General features: G+C 35.6%; 1 protein-coding gene across 1 annotated transcript in view; it reads left to right on the forward strand.

Moving 5' to 3' along the window:
* The first annotated feature begins 1,329 nt into the window (after positions 1 to 1,329).
* The window catches only part of LOC100378771 (peroxisomal membrane protein 4-like), a 46,678-nt gene continuing 26,397 nt past the window's right edge, over positions 1,330 to 21,610 (forward strand). Inside the window, exon 1 of the mRNA XM_002736428.4 lies at positions 1,330 to 1,498. Within this exon, the coding sequence (XP_002736474.1) occupies positions 1,404 to 1,498 (95 nt within the window). The 5' untranslated portion in view covers positions 1,330 to 1,403. The remainder of the gene's footprint in view (positions 1,499 to 21,610) is intronic.

A 21,610-nucleotide genomic window follows, 5' to 3' on the forward strand; every position in this document is an offset into this window, starting at 1 on the left:
ATTTAGTTTTATGCTGTAATCAAGATGGCGGTCCCTATATAGTAAATATCTTATTTTAATATCACGTGTGCGCCAGCTGACTGTGGGTTCATTGTAGCTCGCGTGAAGGGGTAAACTTCGTTTCGACAATGAGCTGTTATCACGGTAAAAGAAATATTCTTCAATGCTCAGTTTAACTTTCGAAAACAACTAACTTTTTTATTTAAAATGAATCATGCCGTTTAGTTAGATGGTGTGTATCGATTTACAAACTGTAGTTATTATCGCCTCAACTCGAAAGAGATGTTAGCGTGTTTTATAAATTTGATATAAAAATTGTGATTTTGACCCAAAATATGATTCTTAATGGTTTCCACAGCCGTATGAACCAGCGATTATAAATGGAGATAACATTTTAATTTGGTAGAACAGATACAGCAAGTCTCAGAAGTATTGGGGCAGCCAATTTGCAAACTCGCTAGCGAATTGGCTAAATGATTGGGTTTTGACTCGTGGTCGCGTCCACATGTACATGTCTGGATTCCCCTGAATGATTTGCTTTGCGAGGCTTGGTAATGGAAAGTAGTTTCCCTGGTCAGCCTGAGAATGGCCACAGTCAGCTGGCGTACAAGTGATGATATGATAAATGCAATTAATTCACCGATATTTACTATATGGGGGTAGCCATCTTGAACACTGATTGAAACCATGGATGCTATGTACTAAGAATTTTTTTTTTTAGTACATCCATGTTGAAACTAAATAAAGAGACAAGTTGAGAAAGTTTACTATAAATCAGGGAGAAAATAAATTTTCACATCCAAACGATTCGTTGGGGTAACATTAAACCACAGTCCCTCTATATAAACCAACCGCTAATAAAATTCGACTTCATTCATCATTTTTGTGTGGACAATCCCTTGTATACGAACACCACGAAGAAAATATAACACATTCCCTGGTATATTTGAAAGCGAAATCGCCATCCAACTAAAGTATGACGACTGTCCCCTACTGTTATATAGATTCACCCAGAGTAGGCATGACCACAGAACGGCGCCAGCGACATTCGAAAGCCAACTGTTAGCGAGTTTGCAAATTGGCTGCCCCAATACTTCTGAGACTTGATATAAGATATTTGACTGGCGGATGCGACTGGCGGATACTCTGACTGACCACAGTCCCTCTATCAGCGACTGGCGGATGACTTCACTCCGGTGTGGTTCGCAAGTGTTACCCATTTTCCTTCCCAGAGTTCCTTGCGGTTAGATCAGCGAAAGTATCCACACACCGCCATTTTTGCCTGGGACTGATGGTAGAGAATGGGAGATTGAGTGTTAGCGTGACACGACACAGTCAGGTCTTACACTGGTAGCGCCAACTAGTGTTAGAAAATGGAGATATAAACAAACGCACACGGTAAAATGGCGACAGCATTGGCGGGGGTAAATCATCTGCTGGGATCAGGAAGATTTAAAGAAGTCCTAGGAGTGATAAAAGGATTACGAAATGGTGCAGTGTAAGTACCGACATTACGTTACGCCACGAAATGCATACTGTGTGATTGTGGTCTATGTATCTACCGACTCGTTTAAATCTTCGCGGTGTCGAACCATTCATCAACGAATAGTTAATTAAGTTAACATTAATGTATATTACTTCTGTTAGTTAAGCTGACGAAACTATATTTTTGTCTGTGAACAATTTAATGAGTAATTTTATGTCCCGTTTAGTCTAATGTAGGTCATTTAAATTACCTGGGCATGGAGGGGCGCTCACGTGACGTATTGATGACCTTTGGCGGCCGAGACTTGCTTTATAGTACTGTTTTGAGACTATATTTTACCAGTATAAAACACATGTACAAACTTGAAAGTATATGGAGATAAGGCAAATTAAATACCCCAATATGAAATAATTAAATAACCCATTGTGAAATTAAATACACAAATACGAAATACTGTAAAATACTTTATTTTCGCTTGGAATAAATTTTCGCTATTTTTGCTGAAGGAATGATTCAGTGAAAATAAAATCCAGTGAATTTGTTTTCCCTATATTTTACATTTATCTTGTCAAAAATCAGTGAAAATAAATTCCATACAAAGCATTATGAAATTAAATACCCTAATATGAATTCAAATAACCCATTATGAAATTAAATACCCTAATATGAATTCAAATACCCACTATGAAATTAAATACCCTAATATGAATTCAAATACCCATTATGAAATTAAATACCCTAATATGAATTCAAATACCCATTATGAAATTAAATACCCTAATATGAATTCAAATACCCATTATGAAATTAAATACACAAATATGAATTCAAATAACCCATTATGAAATTAAATACCCTAATATGAATTCAAATACCCATTATGAAATTAAATACACAAATATGAATTCAAATACCCATTGTAAAATTAAATACCCTAATATGAATTCAAATACCCATTGTGAAATTAAATACCCTAATATGAATTCAAATAACTCATTATGAAATTAAATACCTAATATGAATTCAAATAACCCATTATGAAATTAAATACCCTAATATGAATTCAAATACCCATTGTGAAATTAAATACCCTAATATGAATTCAAATACCCATTGTGAAATTAAATACCCTAATATGAATTCAAATACCCATTATGAAATTAAATACCCTAATATGAATTCAAATAACCCATTATGAAATTAAATACCCTAATATGAATTCAAATAACCCATTATGAAATTAAATACCTTAATATGAATTCAAATAACCCATTATGAAATTAAATACCCTAATATGAATTCAAATAACCCATTATGAAATTAAATACCCTAATATGAATTCAAATAACCCATTATGAAATTAAATACCCTAATATGAATTCAAATAACCCATTATGAAATTAAATACCCTAATATGAATTCAAATACCCATTATGAAATTAAATACCCTAATATGAATTCAAATACCCATTGTGAAATTAAATACCCTAATATGAATTCAAATAACCCATTGTGAAATTAAATACCCTAATATGAATTCAAATAACCCATTATGAAATTAAATACCCTAATATGAATTCAAATACCCATTGTGAAATTAAATACCCTAATATGAATTCAAATACCCATTATGAAATTAAATACCCTAATATGAATTCAAATAACCCATTATGAATTTAAATACCCTAATATGAATTCAAATACCCATTATGAAATTAAATACCCTAATATGAATTCAAATACCCATTGTGAAATTAAATACCCTAATATGAATTCAAATAACCCATTGTGAAATTAAATACCCTAATATGAATTCAAATAACCCATTATGAAATTAAATACCCTAATATGAATTCAAATACCCATTGTGAAATTAAATACCCTAATATGAATTCAAATACCCATTATGAAATTAAATACCCTAATATGAATTCAAATAACCCATTATGAAATTAAATACCCTAATATGAATTCAAATAACCCATTATGAATTTAAATACCCTAATATGAATTCAAATACCCATTATGAAATTAAATACCCTAATATGAATTCAAATACCCATTGTGAAATTAAATACCCTAATATGAATTCAAATAACCCATTGTGAAATTAAATACCCTAATATGAATTCAAATAACCCATTGTGAAATTAAATACCCTAATATGAATTCAAATACCCATTATGAAATTAAATACCCTAATATGAATTCAAATACCCATTATGAAATTAAATACCCTAATATGAATTCAAATACCCATTATGAAATTAAATACACAAATATGAATTCAAATAACCCATTATGAAATTAAATACCCTAATATGAATTCAAATACCCATTATGAAATTAAATACCTAATATGAATTCAAATAACCCATTATGAAATTAAATACCCTCATATGAATTCAAATACCCATTGTGAAATTAAATACCCTAATATGAATTCAAATACCCATTATGAAATTAAATACCCTAATATGAATTCAAATAACCCATTATGAAATTAAATACCCTAATATGAATTCAAATAACCCATTATGAAATTAAATACCCTAATATGAATTCAAATAACCCATTATGAAATTAAATACCCTAATATGAATTCAAATAACCCATTATGAAATTAAATACCTTAATATGAATTTAAATAACGCAATATAAAATGAAATATTCCAATATGAAATTAAATAACCCATTATGAATTTAAATAATCCACTATGAATTCAAATACATCAATATGAAATTAAATAACCCAAATTGAAATTAAATACCCCATTATAAAATTAAATACCCCATTATAAAATTAAATACTCCATTATGAGATTAAATACCCCATTATAAAATTAAATACTCCATTATGAGATTAAATACCCTAATATGTATTCAAAAATGAGCTGAAAGAAATCATATCGAACCCAGAAGTTCAATCATTTTCAACAAAGAATCATACTACATGTACTTGGCGATTCATTCCCAAACGTAGTCCCTGGTTTGGTGGGCTATATGACCGCATGGTGGGAATCACTAAAAATGCCCTAAAGAAAGTATTAGGCAAGGCGTGTGTTACGTATCATGAACTTGAAAATATTCTCACAGAAATAGAGTCTTCAATAAATGACAGACCCCTAAAGAAACGTGTCTGCAAGTGTTGATGATCTCACATCATTAACGCCGTCGCACCTCGTCAATGGACGGACAATCACTAGCCTACCACATGCAGTACCCGATGATACAACGAACATTTTGAGTAATAACCGCATGTTAAACTGCCACTATCAACACATAGCTTCGCTCCAATGCACTTTCTGGAAACACTGGTTGTCAGAGTATCTTATCGAAATAACACACCTTTTTCCAGACAAAGACTGTATTGTTCGTGTAGTCGAGCTCAAGACGCGACACGGGATGACTTATCGAGTCATCACAAAACTATATCCGTTAGAATTGAATGCTGGTATCCTGATGCTAGTCGTCAGAGTATGTTATCGCTCTTCGAGAAAGACACCTACTTACCACGAAAGGCTTGACAAAAAACACGGTCAAAGTCTGTGATATCGTGTTAATTCACGATGATATTCGGAAACGAATCAACTGGCAAATGGCCAAAATAACGTGCCTTTTTCCAGGCAAAGACGGTATTGTTCGTGTAGTCGAGCTCAAGACACGACACGGTGACAAATCGAATCATCACAAAACTATATCCGTTAGAATTGAATGCGGGTATCCTGACGAATCGATATTGATTAAATGCAACTAATATAAATTGGTAATTAACTATCATAAAATACAACACACAGTATATGGTCACAATGGGCAGCTCAGGCTTATCATACAAGTGATTGTCCGTTGTCGTCCGGCATCCATGTCAACTTTTTACTTTTTCAACTTTTTCTTGATGACTGTAATTCTTATTGCTTTGATACTTGGTGTATAGGTACCTTTGGCAGACCTCTCTTAGATTTGTTCATTTCGTGATGATATCTTTAATTCTATAATTTGGATTAATATTTTCGTCATTTTTGGTAAACAGTGATATAAGCATAAGGCGCAGACAAATCTCTTCCACAGTCCTTCTTCAGGTGCCCAGAGGCCTGCCTCTTTTTCTTTTCCCAGGTGGTGCCCATCTCAATGCAGCGTGAGGGTGTCTGGTTCTGCTCATTCTTAGCACATGCCCCAGCTATCTCTAGTGTCTCTGCTTCACCTCAGCTGTGATGCTATTGATGCAGGTGCGCCTGTAGACTTTTGGTGACATGCTGTTCCCAGTGGATCTTGAGGATGCGGCGAAGGCAGCGTCCTTCAAAGCCCCTCAGCCTGCTTTCAATCTTCTTGTTGGTTCTTCACATCTCGGAAGCATAGAGAAGGATGGATCGGATGTTGACTTGTAAATCTTCAGCTTGGTCCTGGTCTGGATGGCCTTGGACTTTCTGTAGTCTGTTGAAAGCCTGTGCTGCCAGTCCAACTCTAGTTGAGATTTCTTTCTTAATATAGCTGCCCACGTACTTGAAATCTTTTACCTCTTCAAGGTCGGTACCACAGACACTGGTTTTGGTTGTACTTCTGTTCTTCTTTATCTTGGTCTTGTTTGGGTTGATCTTGAGTCCCACACTCCTTGCTGTTTTGCCCACTTTATTTGTCGTTTCCTTGTCACTGGTGACCTTCCTCATTACCCAGTCAATGATGATACGAAAGAGGGTGGGTGATGTCACACAGCCCCGTCTGACTCCTGATTTACACAGCACTGGTTGTTGGCATACATGTCCTTCAGGATGTTGATGACCGTTGTTGGGAAGCCATATGCCTCGAGGATTTTTCATAATGATGGATCATGGATGCTGTTGAATTCTTTTTTAAAGTCAATGTAGTTGATGTACAGTGATAAGTTCCACTCAAGGGACTGCTCGACTATGGTACGCAGGAGAAAGATCTGGTCAATACATCCCCTTCCAGCTCTGAAGCATGCCTGCTCTTCTCTAAGAATCCTCTCAATACCTTGTTTATTCCTCTCCAGTTGCTGCAAAGTGATAAGTCGCCTTTTTTGGGTAGTTTGACAATAATTCCTCTTTTCCAGGCTTCAGGAACTTTCTTCATTTCCCATGCTTTGTTGAAGAATTCTTTTAAGGCTCTGGCACTGATGCTGGGGTCTGTCTTCTACATGTCGGCAGTGATTCCGTCTTTGTCTGTTGAATAGCCTCCTCTATATCTCTTGTTCTGTGATGTTTTCACGTTTCATTTCTATGTTGTAGCCAGCTCTTTTAATCTCTGACTCTTCTTCTGGGTCAGGTGTGTTCAGTATGTCTCTGAAGTGTTCCGCCCATCTGTTCAGCTTTTCCTCATCTGTCATGAGCACTTTCCCATTCTTTTCTTTCACTAGGGAGTTCAGAATCCAATATGGCGGCCGTACAAATTCACGCACGCTGTAACTTTTCCCAAGAATTTTAAACTTTTATTCTACAAATTCTAGACGTTGCACATCAATAAAATAACGCTAATTATTAAAACAGGTTAATTGTGTGTCTATTTCGCGCGTAAAAAGCTTGGTACGATGTGTGACTGAATCACACTCCTGCCGGAAAAATTGACTATTAGCGATAAAATTGCGCTGTAAATAAACATGGCCCTCGATATTTTGCAGGGTGCGTGATATAAAACAGAAAAGCCAAAGGGGAGCCAATCAACACAGATCTTTCAAACACAGATGAAAATATGGCCAATAAAATTCGCTGTAAGATGGTACTAGTTTAATTTATGCAGCTACATGTATGACTCATGCGAAAGAAAATTGAGGTCAAAGTTTTGTCCGTTCGTTTTCTTATGTAAATACGGTATGTAAATTTTTTAAACTGAAAGTTTCACCATGTTTACTATTTTAACTGTTGTTTAAACTATTATTGTAATTATTCATTGACCAGCTCCACTGAGAAAACTCCGGTACAAAATCGAGGTCATTGGAAGACAGGTCAAAAGTTAAGATCGAACATAAAAATGGCGACGCGCCAATTTTTGAGTCGACCAGAACTTTTCCTTGGAGGTCTACACTTCACGGGACGCCAATTTCTGGGTAGTAACATTGATTTCCAAAGAAACTAATTCTCGTACGATTATTTTGTGACCGAATTTACAAGGTCCTTTGTTATTTTACATAATTTCGGCACATAATCGGCAATGAAGTGGTTGAATGTAAATTTTCTACAGGTTTAGTTGCCGGGTTCAAAAAATTACGGCAATTATTCGCAAAGCTTCAAAAATGCGATATTATCGTTATTACGCCGGCATTACCATTAATTATTTGTGAATTTTACTTTGCACGATTATTTGGTATACTATTAGGGAAATTCTGTGTTGTTTACGTGCATTTTGAAACCATATGCCGACGCCATGCACTATAAATCTGAGTACCGGTAGCTCATTCAAAGTTCAACATCGACTTTACTTCTTTCGTGGCTTTGATTTTGAAGATTTCGAAAATCACATTATTATTACCTTATGGAATGAGAGAATTAAATCATCTCAATTATTTGTTTGTTTGGATTTTTTTTTAATTATTTTTGCCTGTTTAATTTGTGTTCACTTTATTATTATTCAACAGTTGTTTATGTTGTAAATAAAATACACTTTTTAGTCACAATTGTTTGTTTTCTGTGTTTTTTCCTAGTTCTAACATATAAATAATTAATTTCTAAACTCGTTAATATACTCTTGTTAGACATTAGAAACAGATAATAAATATTGTTTGTTTTTTATATTTAGATATTCCAGTATGGATGTGTCGCTTAGAATCAGGGACAACTTAGAAAGTTTATTGTCAGGGCAGAAGAAGTTAGTTGATATTAGCTGCAATTTTCCACTAAGTTATGGTCTGTATTTAAATTTACATGATGATCTGCAGAAAATGGGAATTAATATACAACAAACCATGCCGGATATAATTAGGCTTTTTGACCCGGATATTGTTTTACCAGTGAAAATTAGCAACTTAACAAAACGAGTACAGAGAAATGTAGAGAAAGCTAGAAAAGATGGAAAGGAAGTTCAAGTCTTGAGTACAGTCATAGCAACACAGTCTGCAAAATGTTTATCAGCAGTGTTTGCAGAAAAGAGTGTCACACCACAAGTTTTGATATTATGTAGTTTCACAGCCAGTCAGGATAACAGTATCAACCTAGAAATTAAGCATGTGTTAGAACTTCGTAATTTTCTTATTAGAAACAATCTTCCCTGGGCTAATGCTTTAAATTGGTTAAATGTATTTATGCGGCCTAGTGCTGAAACAAAACTAAATGTCACTGGAATTAGACGCCAGTGGACTCGGCTACATGATGCATATTTAAAACTGAAACGCAGCAAACTTCATACAAAGTCATACAAAGTTCCAAGGACAAATCCTAATGAAGTCAGTGAAACTGAGTGAAACAAGTAGAAGTAATCAAGATCTGGAAAACATTCTAGAAAGTTTGAGTAGAAATCTTGCTGACAGTTATTAGCGAAATTACTCAAAGTATGGAAGAGCTTTCACGTGAGAAATTAGCTGCACTAGATAAAATTAGTGAAATGAGCAAGAAGCAAGACAAGTATAGGCAAGTTACTGGAAAACAAAAGCCCAGTCAGCAAGTGAACACCATTCTCAGAAAGTGAAGAGTAATCTGGAACACGTGAAACATTTAGAAAATGACAATATGAAGCTACATGAAAAAATAGAAGATTTGATGGATGCAAACGAAATTAAAACCTTTGAAAATGGAAAGTATACAGATAGTATAAGACAGGTTTATTATGATCTTTTGACACACAATATTTCAGTACAAAACTGCACAGCAGTTGTAAGTCAGTGCTCAAGAACATCCTGAATGTTGATGTTGGTAGGTTGCTGAGTAAGTCCCTGACATCCATGATGCAGGTCGAAGCCCTGGTATTGGCTCAAGCCCAAGCTGCCACTGAAATACACTTGAGCAACAGGATCCAAACACACTTCACAGTGATGGCACTCGAAAAAAGTTTATTGACTATGCTGGCCTTCAGGTTTCATTGCCAGACAGGTCATCGTTGTCTCTTGGTTTCCAAGAATTGCTTAGTGGGTCAGCTGATGACTACATGAATGCTACCATAGAAACATTTGAAGAACTAGCTCAGTCAATAGCTGTAAACGATGAAGAAAAAAAACATGTATACGCACAACTAATTCTTCGAAGCAAAAATATTATGAGTGACAGACATGTTGTGAACAAAAAATATAAAAGTGAGATGGAAGAAATGCGTGAATCTTTATTGCCTATTGTTGACCAAAACTGGGACTCATTTGATGAAAATGAAAAGACAAAAATGAAAACTGTGAACCATCTTCTATGCGGAATGCATGTATTGGTAAATATGGCTGCCGCAGCCAGTTCAGCATGCATTGAATTTGAAAAGGAAAAACAAGATCAAATTAACATTTTGTTTTAATTTGTTATATCAAACGAGTAAAGGTTTTACTGATGAGGGTTGTCAAAAATCTGGTGTGTACACTGATTTTGGGCCATATTTGGAAGATGAGCTAAAAGAGAAAACTAGATTGATAAAGTTTGAACACAATAGATTCAATGTTGCATTTTACCAGGGAGCTGCATTGTACTATGCACAAACAGCACATTTCAGATTTTCTGTCATCAGGAAGATGTAATTCTACAAATAAACTCATAAGCCAGGTTCAGGCTGTTTTGGATGAACAGGTTATAATTGCAGAATGCAGAGCCCTTGGAATTATTTCTAAGCTGGTAACTGGACCTTTGATGCGACTTCTGGAAAAAGATATGAATTATTATGATATGAACATACACTGGTTAGAATTAAAAACCTGCCTAGCAGACAACGCGATTGATGCAACACCACTGTTGAAAGAAACAAAGTACATTACCAACTGTTTAATAAACAAGGATGAAATCTATGCTGCACTATTCAAAGAATGTAGTCCAGAACTAAACACATTAACATTAGAAAGTGCACAGTGTATCTGCAAAGCTATGCTGGTCATTGTAGAGAGACAGGTTGGTAATCAATTACCTGGTGGTTTAGAAAACCAGCCCTCTGAGTCATTGCGACAAGAAGTTGCAAATGCACCCTTAACTAATGTAAGATCAGAGTCGGATTTCTCTGATCTTAATCGCAACATTCACAGGGCGCCACAGAAAAGTCGGGTTTCAAAAGCTGGTTGTATTTGTTTCAACAAAAACAAAACCTCATTATATCTCTATAATCTGGGAACAGACATCAAAAGAAAATATTTATCAATCGCACGAAAACAAGCCCCTGAAAGAAGAAAGAAGGAATTTGTTCACAGCAGAAACATTAAAAAAAAAAGACTTTTGCTGCAGACTGAAAGACTGGAAAAAAACCGTAAACTGCTAGAACGCAAAAGACAAATAAAAGTAAAATTAGAATTACGAATTACGAATAAAAAATAAGTGGGGAATTCGGGAAACAGAGAGAGAAGTTGACATGATGCTGACACAGATGAATAGAGTGCAACAAATGAAAGCAATAAAAGATCAAATAACCTACCGGTACCATTGTCAAGTACTGAAATCAAATCTACCAAAGTAACAAAATTGTTTTAACTGTACAAGAACTTACAGACAATCTGAAATCAATCATAAGAGCAAATGGAGGCATGCCAGAGTATGTGAAAGAAATAAATGATAACATCAGGAAAAGAAAAGCAAATGATGCAGTACCAGTACGAGGCAAGAAAAAAGTGAAGAAGAATGTACACAATACTTTTGGAATAAAACATGTGACTGTTGGCATGTATGTAGCTGTAGCATATGAAGCACAGTGGTTTGCTGGTGAAATAATAGGGGTTTCTTCTGACTCTACCACTGTAACAGTAAATTGTCTGGAGAGGAAAACTGGTGACTCATTTAGGTGGCCATCACGTAATGACATCGATAACATTGACATAAAATTTGTTTTATCAGAAATTAACATCGCTCCAAAGGACTCTTTATTGAGGGCATGGAAAGTGGACAACGTAACCAGGATTGATTCACTGTATAACAATTTTAAAACAAAATACTTTTCATAAAGTTATAGGCTGACAACTGACAATGTGGAATTATTCGGTGTTAAATATAAATTTTCTATGCTAAAATATGCTTGTTGTACAAGACATGTTCACCTCAATGTTGATTGAGGGGGTGGGTTTGTTTTGTATAGCCCAGTGATTCACACGTATAATTGTTTACTAATTACACATTTTATAATTAAATGTACAAATCTTATGAGATAGAAATAAAAGTCAACCCATAGTTATGGGTTTTTCCTTCTAAGTTGCGTGCACCCCCCAACAAACTGCCTTGGTCACCCGTAACCCCTAAATTTCATTTTAATATGAAAATTAAATAGTTGAATAATATTAATTTAATATTATAAAGGTTTCTTATTAATAAAGCAGACTCTAAGTATTGAATGTTAATTTACATTAAAAAGTGTTGAAAATCAAAAATGGCCACCACCTTGCAAAAGACAAAATAATGTTTATTTCAATTTTGCACAAACTGTCTCCACAAAAGTAAGGATGATATGAATCAAAACATACTGTTTATGCTGTCTATAAACTGATGTCATCACCAAGCCAAAATTTAACTGTGATTCAGTTTTTAATTTTTGAGTTACAGGTCTCCAAACTTCATGAATATGCCAATTTTCAACGGTGCCGCACCCAAAAAAACTCAAAGTCAAACTGAATTTTGTCAAACTTTGCCTGTCTTCTGTGCAGATTGTGGTGTATTGTAAGAGACTACTTAGTTAAATTTTATTAAAACAAGTATAATGCTGTTGTTAAAAAAAAAAAAAACATCTTTCCAGATTACATTTTCCTGGTGTTATCAGTGCTCTAAAACTTGAAAATGCTTGATTTGACGATTTTTCCAGCAATTTTACCAAAAATGCACGTTTTTCAGTACATTCAACATACAATATCTTGAAAACTACTGAACCAATTTTTTTCTGTTTCTTTTTGACTGAGTAACAAAGTGATACTGTCAATGAAGCTATTTGGAATAATTTATTTTTTCACTGTACTCCCTACTTTCACCACTGCTGTTCTATTAGCAAAGCCACCACTGAGAGTCTTGGTGATCTTGTACACTGTCTTGGTGTTTCCTTTTTCTGTTGTTTTTTGCGCATCTGTTGCTAATTTCTCCATATATTCTCTCTTGTCCTTTCTGGCACTCTTTTCACAGTAGTGTTCAAAACCCGGTATGCGTCTCTGACTCTTGATCTTTTTTCTTCTTTTCCTTTTAGTGTTCATTGTTTCACAACTTTTCTTTCCTCTATGAGCTTTCAAGTGTTCTTCAAGATCCACTCTATCCTTTCCTTTATTCTGTAACCAAGTACGTCCTGTTCAGTGTCAAAAAAGTCTTCTGTATCCTGTCACATAGGATGTTAATGTCATCTAAAGGTGTGTCTCCCAAGACTTGGAATCAGTTTGAAAGTTCAACTGTGAATTGGGTTCTCACTGCCAGGTCTTTCAATCTGCCAGAGTCCAATGGCTGTGGGCATTTTTCCTTTCTCGTCCTCTCCAGCTTTAACTGCAATGTGTAGAGTACAAGGTGGTGGTCACTGCTGGCATCTGCCCCTCACACTGCTCTGACATCCTTCATGGACCTTCTCCATTTCTCTTTAATAGCTATATGGTCAATTTGGTTTCTGCTGCATCCATCTGGTGATACCCAGTTTTGTTGATCTGCTCCTGGAGGATGTTGTAGAAAAGATCTTTTTCTTCCTCTGTGGGCGAGAAAACTGCAAATCTGATTTTCTGATGATATGTTCAGTACTTTAATTGAAATGTGCATTGCTAACAGCAGAGCTATCTCGACCGAGAGGCTGCTTGTTATTAGTCCAGAGTCATATCTCAGAATCCCTTTTGAAAATGTTGTATTTTGGACATGCTTTGTCAGTTGTCATTCAAACTTGGTACATAGATTATACATGTTAGGATACATGTCCATGATTGGATCAAAGATGGTCGACTGGCAGGCATCTTGTTTTTGTTTATTTTATGCAGTATCTTGGACGTGCTCTGTCAGTTTTCATTCAAATTTGGCACATACATGTACTTTATACATGTTAGGATGCATGTCCATGACAATTTGTTTTAAAATCTGGTCAAGGATGGCCGATTGACAGCCATCTGACGTTTTGGCCTTACTACTATATTTCCACAATTTATGTACTATTTTCATTCGTATTTGGCACATACATCATATATATCAGTGTGTTTCATAATCAGATCAAAGATGGCCGAATAACCGCTGTTTTTATTTTGGCCATATTACTACAACACGAAACACATGTTTTGATGTAAATAAACAATCTGTTGTATACGCCACTTGGAACTCAAGTTTCAAGGACACGCTTGCGACAACCCCTCCGCTTTAATATGACAAGCACAAAGAGAACTTTCAAAACTTTAATGGGGACTGTGTCATTTTCAATGACTTGTTAGTTCCTATTCAGACGTAATCACATTCAAACTTCACACGTACATCAAACATCTTGGATACATATGCAATTCTGTTCATTTCACGATTTGATGGAGACCATTTTATTCATCGTGTATGGGTGGATTTTGTTCAAACTTGGCACAAACATTGAACAATAATGGTGCCTTGATGCAGGCCTTTTAGTTTTTTAGATCAGATTTTTTAACAAATGCTGTTTTGGAGCTTTGACATGCCTTGATCAATCACATTCAAACTCAGGGTTCTGCCCATCCTGGAGGTATGTATGGGTGCCTCAAAACAGCGTTTGCGCTCGCAGTTGCAACTCGCCAAAGTGGTAGCAACGGTGCTTTGCGACCTGAGAAAAGGCATTTTGCGACTCGGTCGCAAAGCTCTTGTAGGACAATTGGAGCTACCCAATCTCCTTCCCATAGGTCTTTGCGCTTTAAGCAATAGTACCTCTGCCACAGGCAGCCTTCAATTTTGTGGTCAATCACCTCACTACGCACGGCCATTTTCTCGTAGTTGTTACATCTGAAAACGTACTACAAAAAGTGGAAAAAAACGTATGTGACATCCAAACTATTTATTAATGTCAGACTTCAGTAAAAATGTAAATACAAACCATTTTATTGCAGACTATGTTTTGCAAGGTAATGTCATTGTAGTGAAATGGCGCATGTGATACACTAAAACTTGGAAGAAAAAAACGTTCTGTTAACGTATGTAGTTGGGAAAAAACATCAAAAACTAATTTCACTCAAAAGGGTTTCCTAAATATTTTCGTTCATCTTGTATTCTGGTGAATATTTCAATACTATGTCTGGCTTGAACAGGTTCGATTTTCCGCGTCTAACAGCCATAGAATACAAAGGTTCTAGTAAGTTTATAAAGTTAGTCATTTATTGTACAGTGTAATGCTATGGCATCTAGAAAATGATTGTACTTTTCTAACGCAAGTCATGTATATTTTAATCTAATTAACTGAAAATTGTGTTCGAAGTCAGGGCGTGAAACGTTTTAAAAAAGTGATTAAAATAACGGAGTGACGTACGTATAACTTTGTTAACCGACAGGGCCTTGTAGCTCGAACGTATTATAATATGCAAATGAGTTCTATGCAAAGCTGCTTTGTGAAGTAACGCGTATCGAACTGTGCAGAGTTTGGCTGCTACGATCACTGCTACATGTACCTAGTAGCAAAGCGTCGAAGATTCGATGGTCGTTTATCATCTGTCACTTGGTGACGCGCTACACAGAATAAAAACATTCTACCTTCATTGAAATCAAACCTTCCCGTAAATAATTTTCCAAATTATCCAATAATCATAATGTCTAAACCTAACGGATTTACAGAGCAATAGTATCGTATGTGGAGGAGATCACTTTCCCGGCCAAGCGGTTCTATGTAAAAGTCCAAAGCTGCCTGGGTCAATATCCCCTGGGATAAAACAAAGTGCTGTAGATGGAATGGCTTTCCAAATTAGTTTCACTTCGGGCTTTGGATTACTGTTTTGTTTTACTATTTGAACTAATTTCATAATAGTTATATTTAGACATTGAATTAAAATTCTGATACATAAATGCGTACCAACAAGCCTAGTAGTAGGGGAAAATGAACAATACCGCAACAACCTTTTTTATTTTTTCGTATATAACGAGTATCTAAAATCACAATGTTCATAATTACTAGTCAGTAAAACCTGTCAAAATCGACCATGATAGGGACTGGTGATGACGCCGATCAATTGTTAATATCTGGGGTCATACTGCCATACACAATGCGATGCGTTGTTTTACATGGGACGTTCAGTGGAGTGTGAGATTTGGTATTGTTTATATGACGTTCACGGTAAATTGAACACAATGCACACTTTTTAGGTTGGACAAACTGGATTACTAGACAGCGGATGTGATGCAACTGGTTAGATAGTCGATGTATTCAGTGTGAATATTGGAGTAGACAGGGTCGGATTTTACAGGATGTTTTAACATAGGCGTCTATGGAGAAATTTGAGGGCTACATAAATCGGTCGGTTCTGACAGTTGACCGGTTTCCAAATTTAGCAGGAAAGTGGGGTGTTTTTCATTTTCAGTGGGCCAGTTCGGGAGGCAAATTAGACTGGCAAAGTCAGGACTTCTTTTTTGTTTTACAAAAAGAAATAATTGTTGTTTTAGTACTTTTAGCGTGATCGCGAACACTAACCCGACTTATTTCGCAGACACGCTAGTTTTCGCGATCACGTGAAAATGGCTAAATTGACAATTAATTATATTTTTTTTTGTAAAGCAAAAAAGAAGTCCTGACAAATATGCCCCTTTAAAATGCTAAATTCTGCAATACGCCCCCAGAAATAAACTTACTGGGTTGCTGCGCCCGCAGTAGGCCCCTCTTGCAACAACCACTCCCATACACGGCCCTAGGCCCGAATTGGCGGACCCATAGCCTCAACCAGGCCGCAAACGTCTGCCTGAACTTTCCCACCAAGACTTTCCTGCCACTTCCAACACTTCCCTGCCACTTTTACACAATCGGCGTATCGGTGTTGATACACTGCTGACAGAGCCTCTCTGACAGTTGTTATAATAATAATAATAATAATAATAACTTTATTTAATTAAGCGCAACAATTCCAACATATGAAGATCAAAGGCGCTGATACAATAAACAATCAGTCAAATATTAAAAGCACATTTAAATAAGTGCGTTTTCAGTCTGGATTTAAAAATGTCTACTGAAGGACTAGAACGAACAGACAGAGGTAATTCATTAAAAAGTTTAGGACCTAAATTTTCAAAAGCACGGTCTTTGTATAACACCTTGGACTTTTTACTACACACCTGACGAGTTTTAATAAGAAACTTTGATTCAGATCTTAAACTACGACTAGGTACATAAAATTCGATTAATTCACATAGATAATTTGGGGCAAAACCATACAAAGATTTATACACTAGTAAAAGTAATTTGAAATTGATTCTTTGTACAACTGGTAACCAATGAAGTTTAATAAAAATGTCTGTAATGTGGTCATATTTTCGAGCACGAGTGACAAGGCGGGCTGCTGCATTTTGTACACGAATAAGAGGTTTTATCTTAGTTACAGGGAGACCAGACAATAATGAATTACAGCTGTCTAAGCGAGAAGATATGAATGCATGTACCAACTTTTCAGTATCAGATTGGGATAATGATTTACGAATACGATTAATATTTCTTAGATGGGAATATCCAGATCTACAAATAGTAGAAATGTGTGTTTCCATAGATAGCTGCGAATCAAACAAGACACCTAAGTTTCTAGCACTTGACGAAGCACTAACCAATTCTTCACCAATTGCGATACTAGACAAAGGACACGAGTCAGTTGTTCTCTGCATGAATGTACATTACCGCTGACAGTGTCACTCTCGCCGCCTAAAAACACTCATTTAACGAGAAATCAAAATATACATTTAGTTTATGTTAAGGGTTAGTTTAAATCAGCTTAACTTTTTTTTCCAGCCTACCCTGCTACAATAAAATCGCTGGAGTTGCTTGTCCTTCCTACTATATTGTCTATGATTTAACTCCGGGGTTACGTCCAAATGCCACCCTCTTGACTGGAGATCTGTGTTGAAATCTTTGTTGTTGCGGTGTACGCAAGACGATGAACTACTTATGTTATTAACATCACTTCACCTATTAACAATTCATCCCTAGATGTGATAATTTCATTTCAATAGTAAAAATCCGTTCTCAAAAATCCAAATAATCACATCCTCACCGAAATCCATTTTCTATTCTTACCCACAAGCCATACCCAGACCATTCATCAAAACGAGTTGTCTGGGGTATACTAGTCTATAGAAGGACTGTGTCTGACCCATGCCGAGGACTTCCTGTTTGTAATGCTACATTTGTATATGATAAATCAGATTAACTATCATAGGGGAAACCAAAGGAAAATCATTCTAAAATAACGTACTTATACCCAATTGATTCTGGATTCATTGACCAGGGAGAAAGAAATGACATTTGCAATACAGCCAAAACAAAGTCAGCTTGGACGTTCAGTTGCGAGACATGACAAAATAAACGCAGCGAGGGCTACATTTCGAAAATAAAAATACAAAATAAACACAATCAAATGCGCCGGCCACGCGCGTTGGAAATAAATAGAACGTGTTGTGATAAAGTCTCACCAGCCACTCACGCAATATAATTATGCTATTTTCAAACGCACTTCGCATGTGGGAATGCAATGAGTGAACTCAAAATTATGCTAGTGTGAGAACACGCTATATACCCCGCGGAGTACTCGCTAAAACATCAAGAAAATTTGCCATTTCAAATAATTGTCTGGGATTTTGTGAACATGATTTTGTGAACATGATGTGCAAACAAGAATATAACAAATTATCTTTTTTTCTGTAATATTCGTGTGTAATCAGTAATTATGAAAATAAATTATGTGCGCGTATGTTTTACATTTCGTTATGAATTATTCTTAATATAAATTTCTAAATTATCTTGTCAAAATCATTTTTTTCTTCTCCTAAAAAACGGAATAATTTCACAATGTCAAGAATGAAAAATAGTGTACAACATTGTAAAATGTTGACTTCATGACACAGCTGCTCATGACCGGAACCGTTGTCTTCGTTGAAAATTCGCCAAATCCCCATAATCGTGGTTGTGAACTGTTTAGCTGATTTTTCAAAAGATCATATGGATACTAAGTATTCAATTCATATTCAATCCGAACCATAGACCTTAAAATACATATTCTAAGGTCTATGCCCCAACTAGTATTCGAATATTCTTTCGGAAATTTGAGACATTGTTCAAAAAATCCTGGACAAGGATATGTCTGATGACAACTAATAATACGCAATTCTCCATGCAGTACTAGAAATTATTGCTGATACAAATCACCTTTTTTATCGGAAAGTTACTCGTATGTGTAGTAGACGAACATAATAATACTGTCGCATGTCCTTCGTCTTAGCCACATAACCGCTGCAGTTCGCTTCATGTATGTAACATCGAATATTTAGTTTGATGATTGATAAACATATATTCACCGTTGCTTTCATGTTACGTTAATACAAACATGATTTAAACTTTTCTCTTCCGGTGTTTTTTCTTTGTCGAAATATACAGAAATAGCATGTGTGTGTGCGTTTTCGTGAGTAAAAGAGGCAGGTGAGCCTCTTTGACGCAATGAGTTCTATTCATTTCCAGCGCGCATGGTCGGCGTCTTTGATTGCGTTTATTTTGTTGTTTTATTCTCGAAATGTATCACTGGCTGCATTTATTTTGTCATGTCTCACAACTGAACGTCCAAGCTGACTTTGTTTTGGCTGTAATAATCGACGAGCAGGTCCGAGTAGTATCGTTCGGTTGACGAAATAGACGATACAACAGTACTGATTGGACCTACATGAATGCTAATCCATTTCACATAACCAAATGTTGTTGTTTTTTGCTGTCGTACATTATCTTCAGTAATAACTCCGAAAGTGAAGTCTTATATCTTCAGCAGAACGTAGCGGTTAAAACTTGCAAAACGAGTCTGTTTTGATCGATTATCGCTTAAACAGCATACAATTTTTTTTTTTTTTTTTTTTGGCTCATTTAAAAAATACGAACGGTGTCAATATTTAAAACTGCATTTTGTCTGTCTCTGGCATGCTTCAGAATGATATAGATCATATTTTTACAAAGGACCTGAATGTACAGCACTAATTTCACCCAACCTCCTGCTTGCTTCTGCTTTTCGATCATTATTTTTACTCTTTTTGCAACTGCATGTTGAATAATTTCCAGAAATATCGCCTGTCTGCATGCTCGCATTTTAAATACATGGCCGTGGCATCAATATGTTCCTGGTGTCTCTGCTCTCTGCCCTAAGGAGTTAGCATTGCCTGTATCACGTAAATGTCTCGATAATCATATTGTTGAAACGAGGTAGCAGCCCTGGATTCAAACGGAACACAGTCTCGCTCTATCAGCTTGTTGTGAAACGTTCACATAACAAGAGGTATAGTTCAAGATGCGTTTGCGAACGAAACAGAGTATGATGGTTTGGAATTAAATAATGGTTAATACTCGTTGATCCTCAAACTTTAGCACTAACACAACCATTTCGACAACTCCTGTTCAGTGTTTGAACAAGCGGTCAGTGTTTTTAATAAGCGAGTGAAAAAAAAGGAATAAAAACATAGTTGTTTTTCCGGTCGGAAATTAAGCGATATGCTGTTGAATAAAATGTTATAAAAGCAAAATTTTGGTCGAAATGAGTACATTGTTAGAGTTGGTAGTACCAGTACTAGTATACGTGGGGAGGGAGTCCAGAGAGGGAACAGCCAGCATCCCTTTTACGGGGAAAACATGAAATCTCGACGGATTTGTTTCGTTCTCACATGTAATATTAGGTTTTGTGGGCTTCTGAGTTCAAAAAACGATGACTATATCAACCAAAAAGCATGCGTTTAGAGACATACCTATGCAGAAGTTGGTTTGCCAGTACTTAATCCATTTTTAACACCTAGGCTACTCTATTGACATTGGTTGTTTATTTCATGGATTTGGCACTTGAGGTGGCTGATAAGCCCTGTCGAAAACGTGCACGAAACGACTATTCTGTGCACGTTTTCGACACAGATTAAAAACCAGTTGTAAGCACAAATTTTCATATGAGTCTTATCTTGTTTTAATATGCAGCATGTGAGTTGGGAAGTAAAGCCAACTAATAACATACAAATTGCTTAAAATCAAATACACAATATATATCCCAACATTAAATTAAATACTCCAATACACTATATTAAAATACCTCCAATATAAAGGTCAAATTGATTTTCATATGGTTTAATGGTCCTACAAACTAAACACTGGTTAAGGTAAAGCGGTTAACTTATTATACTCTTATATTAAGTAGAAATATAAAAAAAAAAACTTTTGATATTATTTAAAATCAGAATTGTATTGATATTGTTTATTAGTTATATATCATATTATCATTTAATTTGGCAATGTGTTGTGATGACAAGCTATCAGACTGTGATAAAGGACAGTATGTATTAGTTTTAGTTCACCCCAGAGTTCGTAGTTCAAGGATAATACATGTATCTCTAAAACCATAATGCATTCTGGGATTGTTCTTCTGCTGATATGTGACTTGGTAACACATTGTTGGCAGTTGGATATCATACATAGACATATCACTTCACCAGTAGCATATATGTAAATGATTATTATTATTATAACGCATTACATCAAACAAATAATCCCAATGCGCTTTACATAAAAATATAAATAGATTATTTCAAAAAATAAGATTACATTAAAACCAGATAAAAACACATCATTGTACTTGTGTACTATGGTAAGCTATATGGTAAAAATGAGTTTTTAGATGAGACTTAAAAGCAGACAAAGTGGGTGCAAGGCGTAAGGTTCTGGGAAGTGCATTCCAGAGCCGTAATGCTCTTGCTAATAACAGGGTTCAAATAACCTTATAGTGGACGAAGAACGAGTTTGCCTGACTGGAACTGGAATAGTAATGAGGTCGGATAGATAAGATGGCGCTTTATTTTGTAAAATCTTATATACAAACATTAAAACAATATGCTTGGAAACTAGGTAACCAGTGAAGATTTG

The sequence above is a fragment of the Saccoglossus kowalevskii genome, chromosome 7 (assembly GCF_978046115.1).
Source record: "Saccoglossus kowalevskii chromosome 7, keSacKowa6.1, whole genome shotgun sequence".
Taxonomy (NCBI): domain Eukaryota; kingdom Metazoa; phylum Hemichordata; class Enteropneusta; family Harrimaniidae; genus Saccoglossus; species Saccoglossus kowalevskii.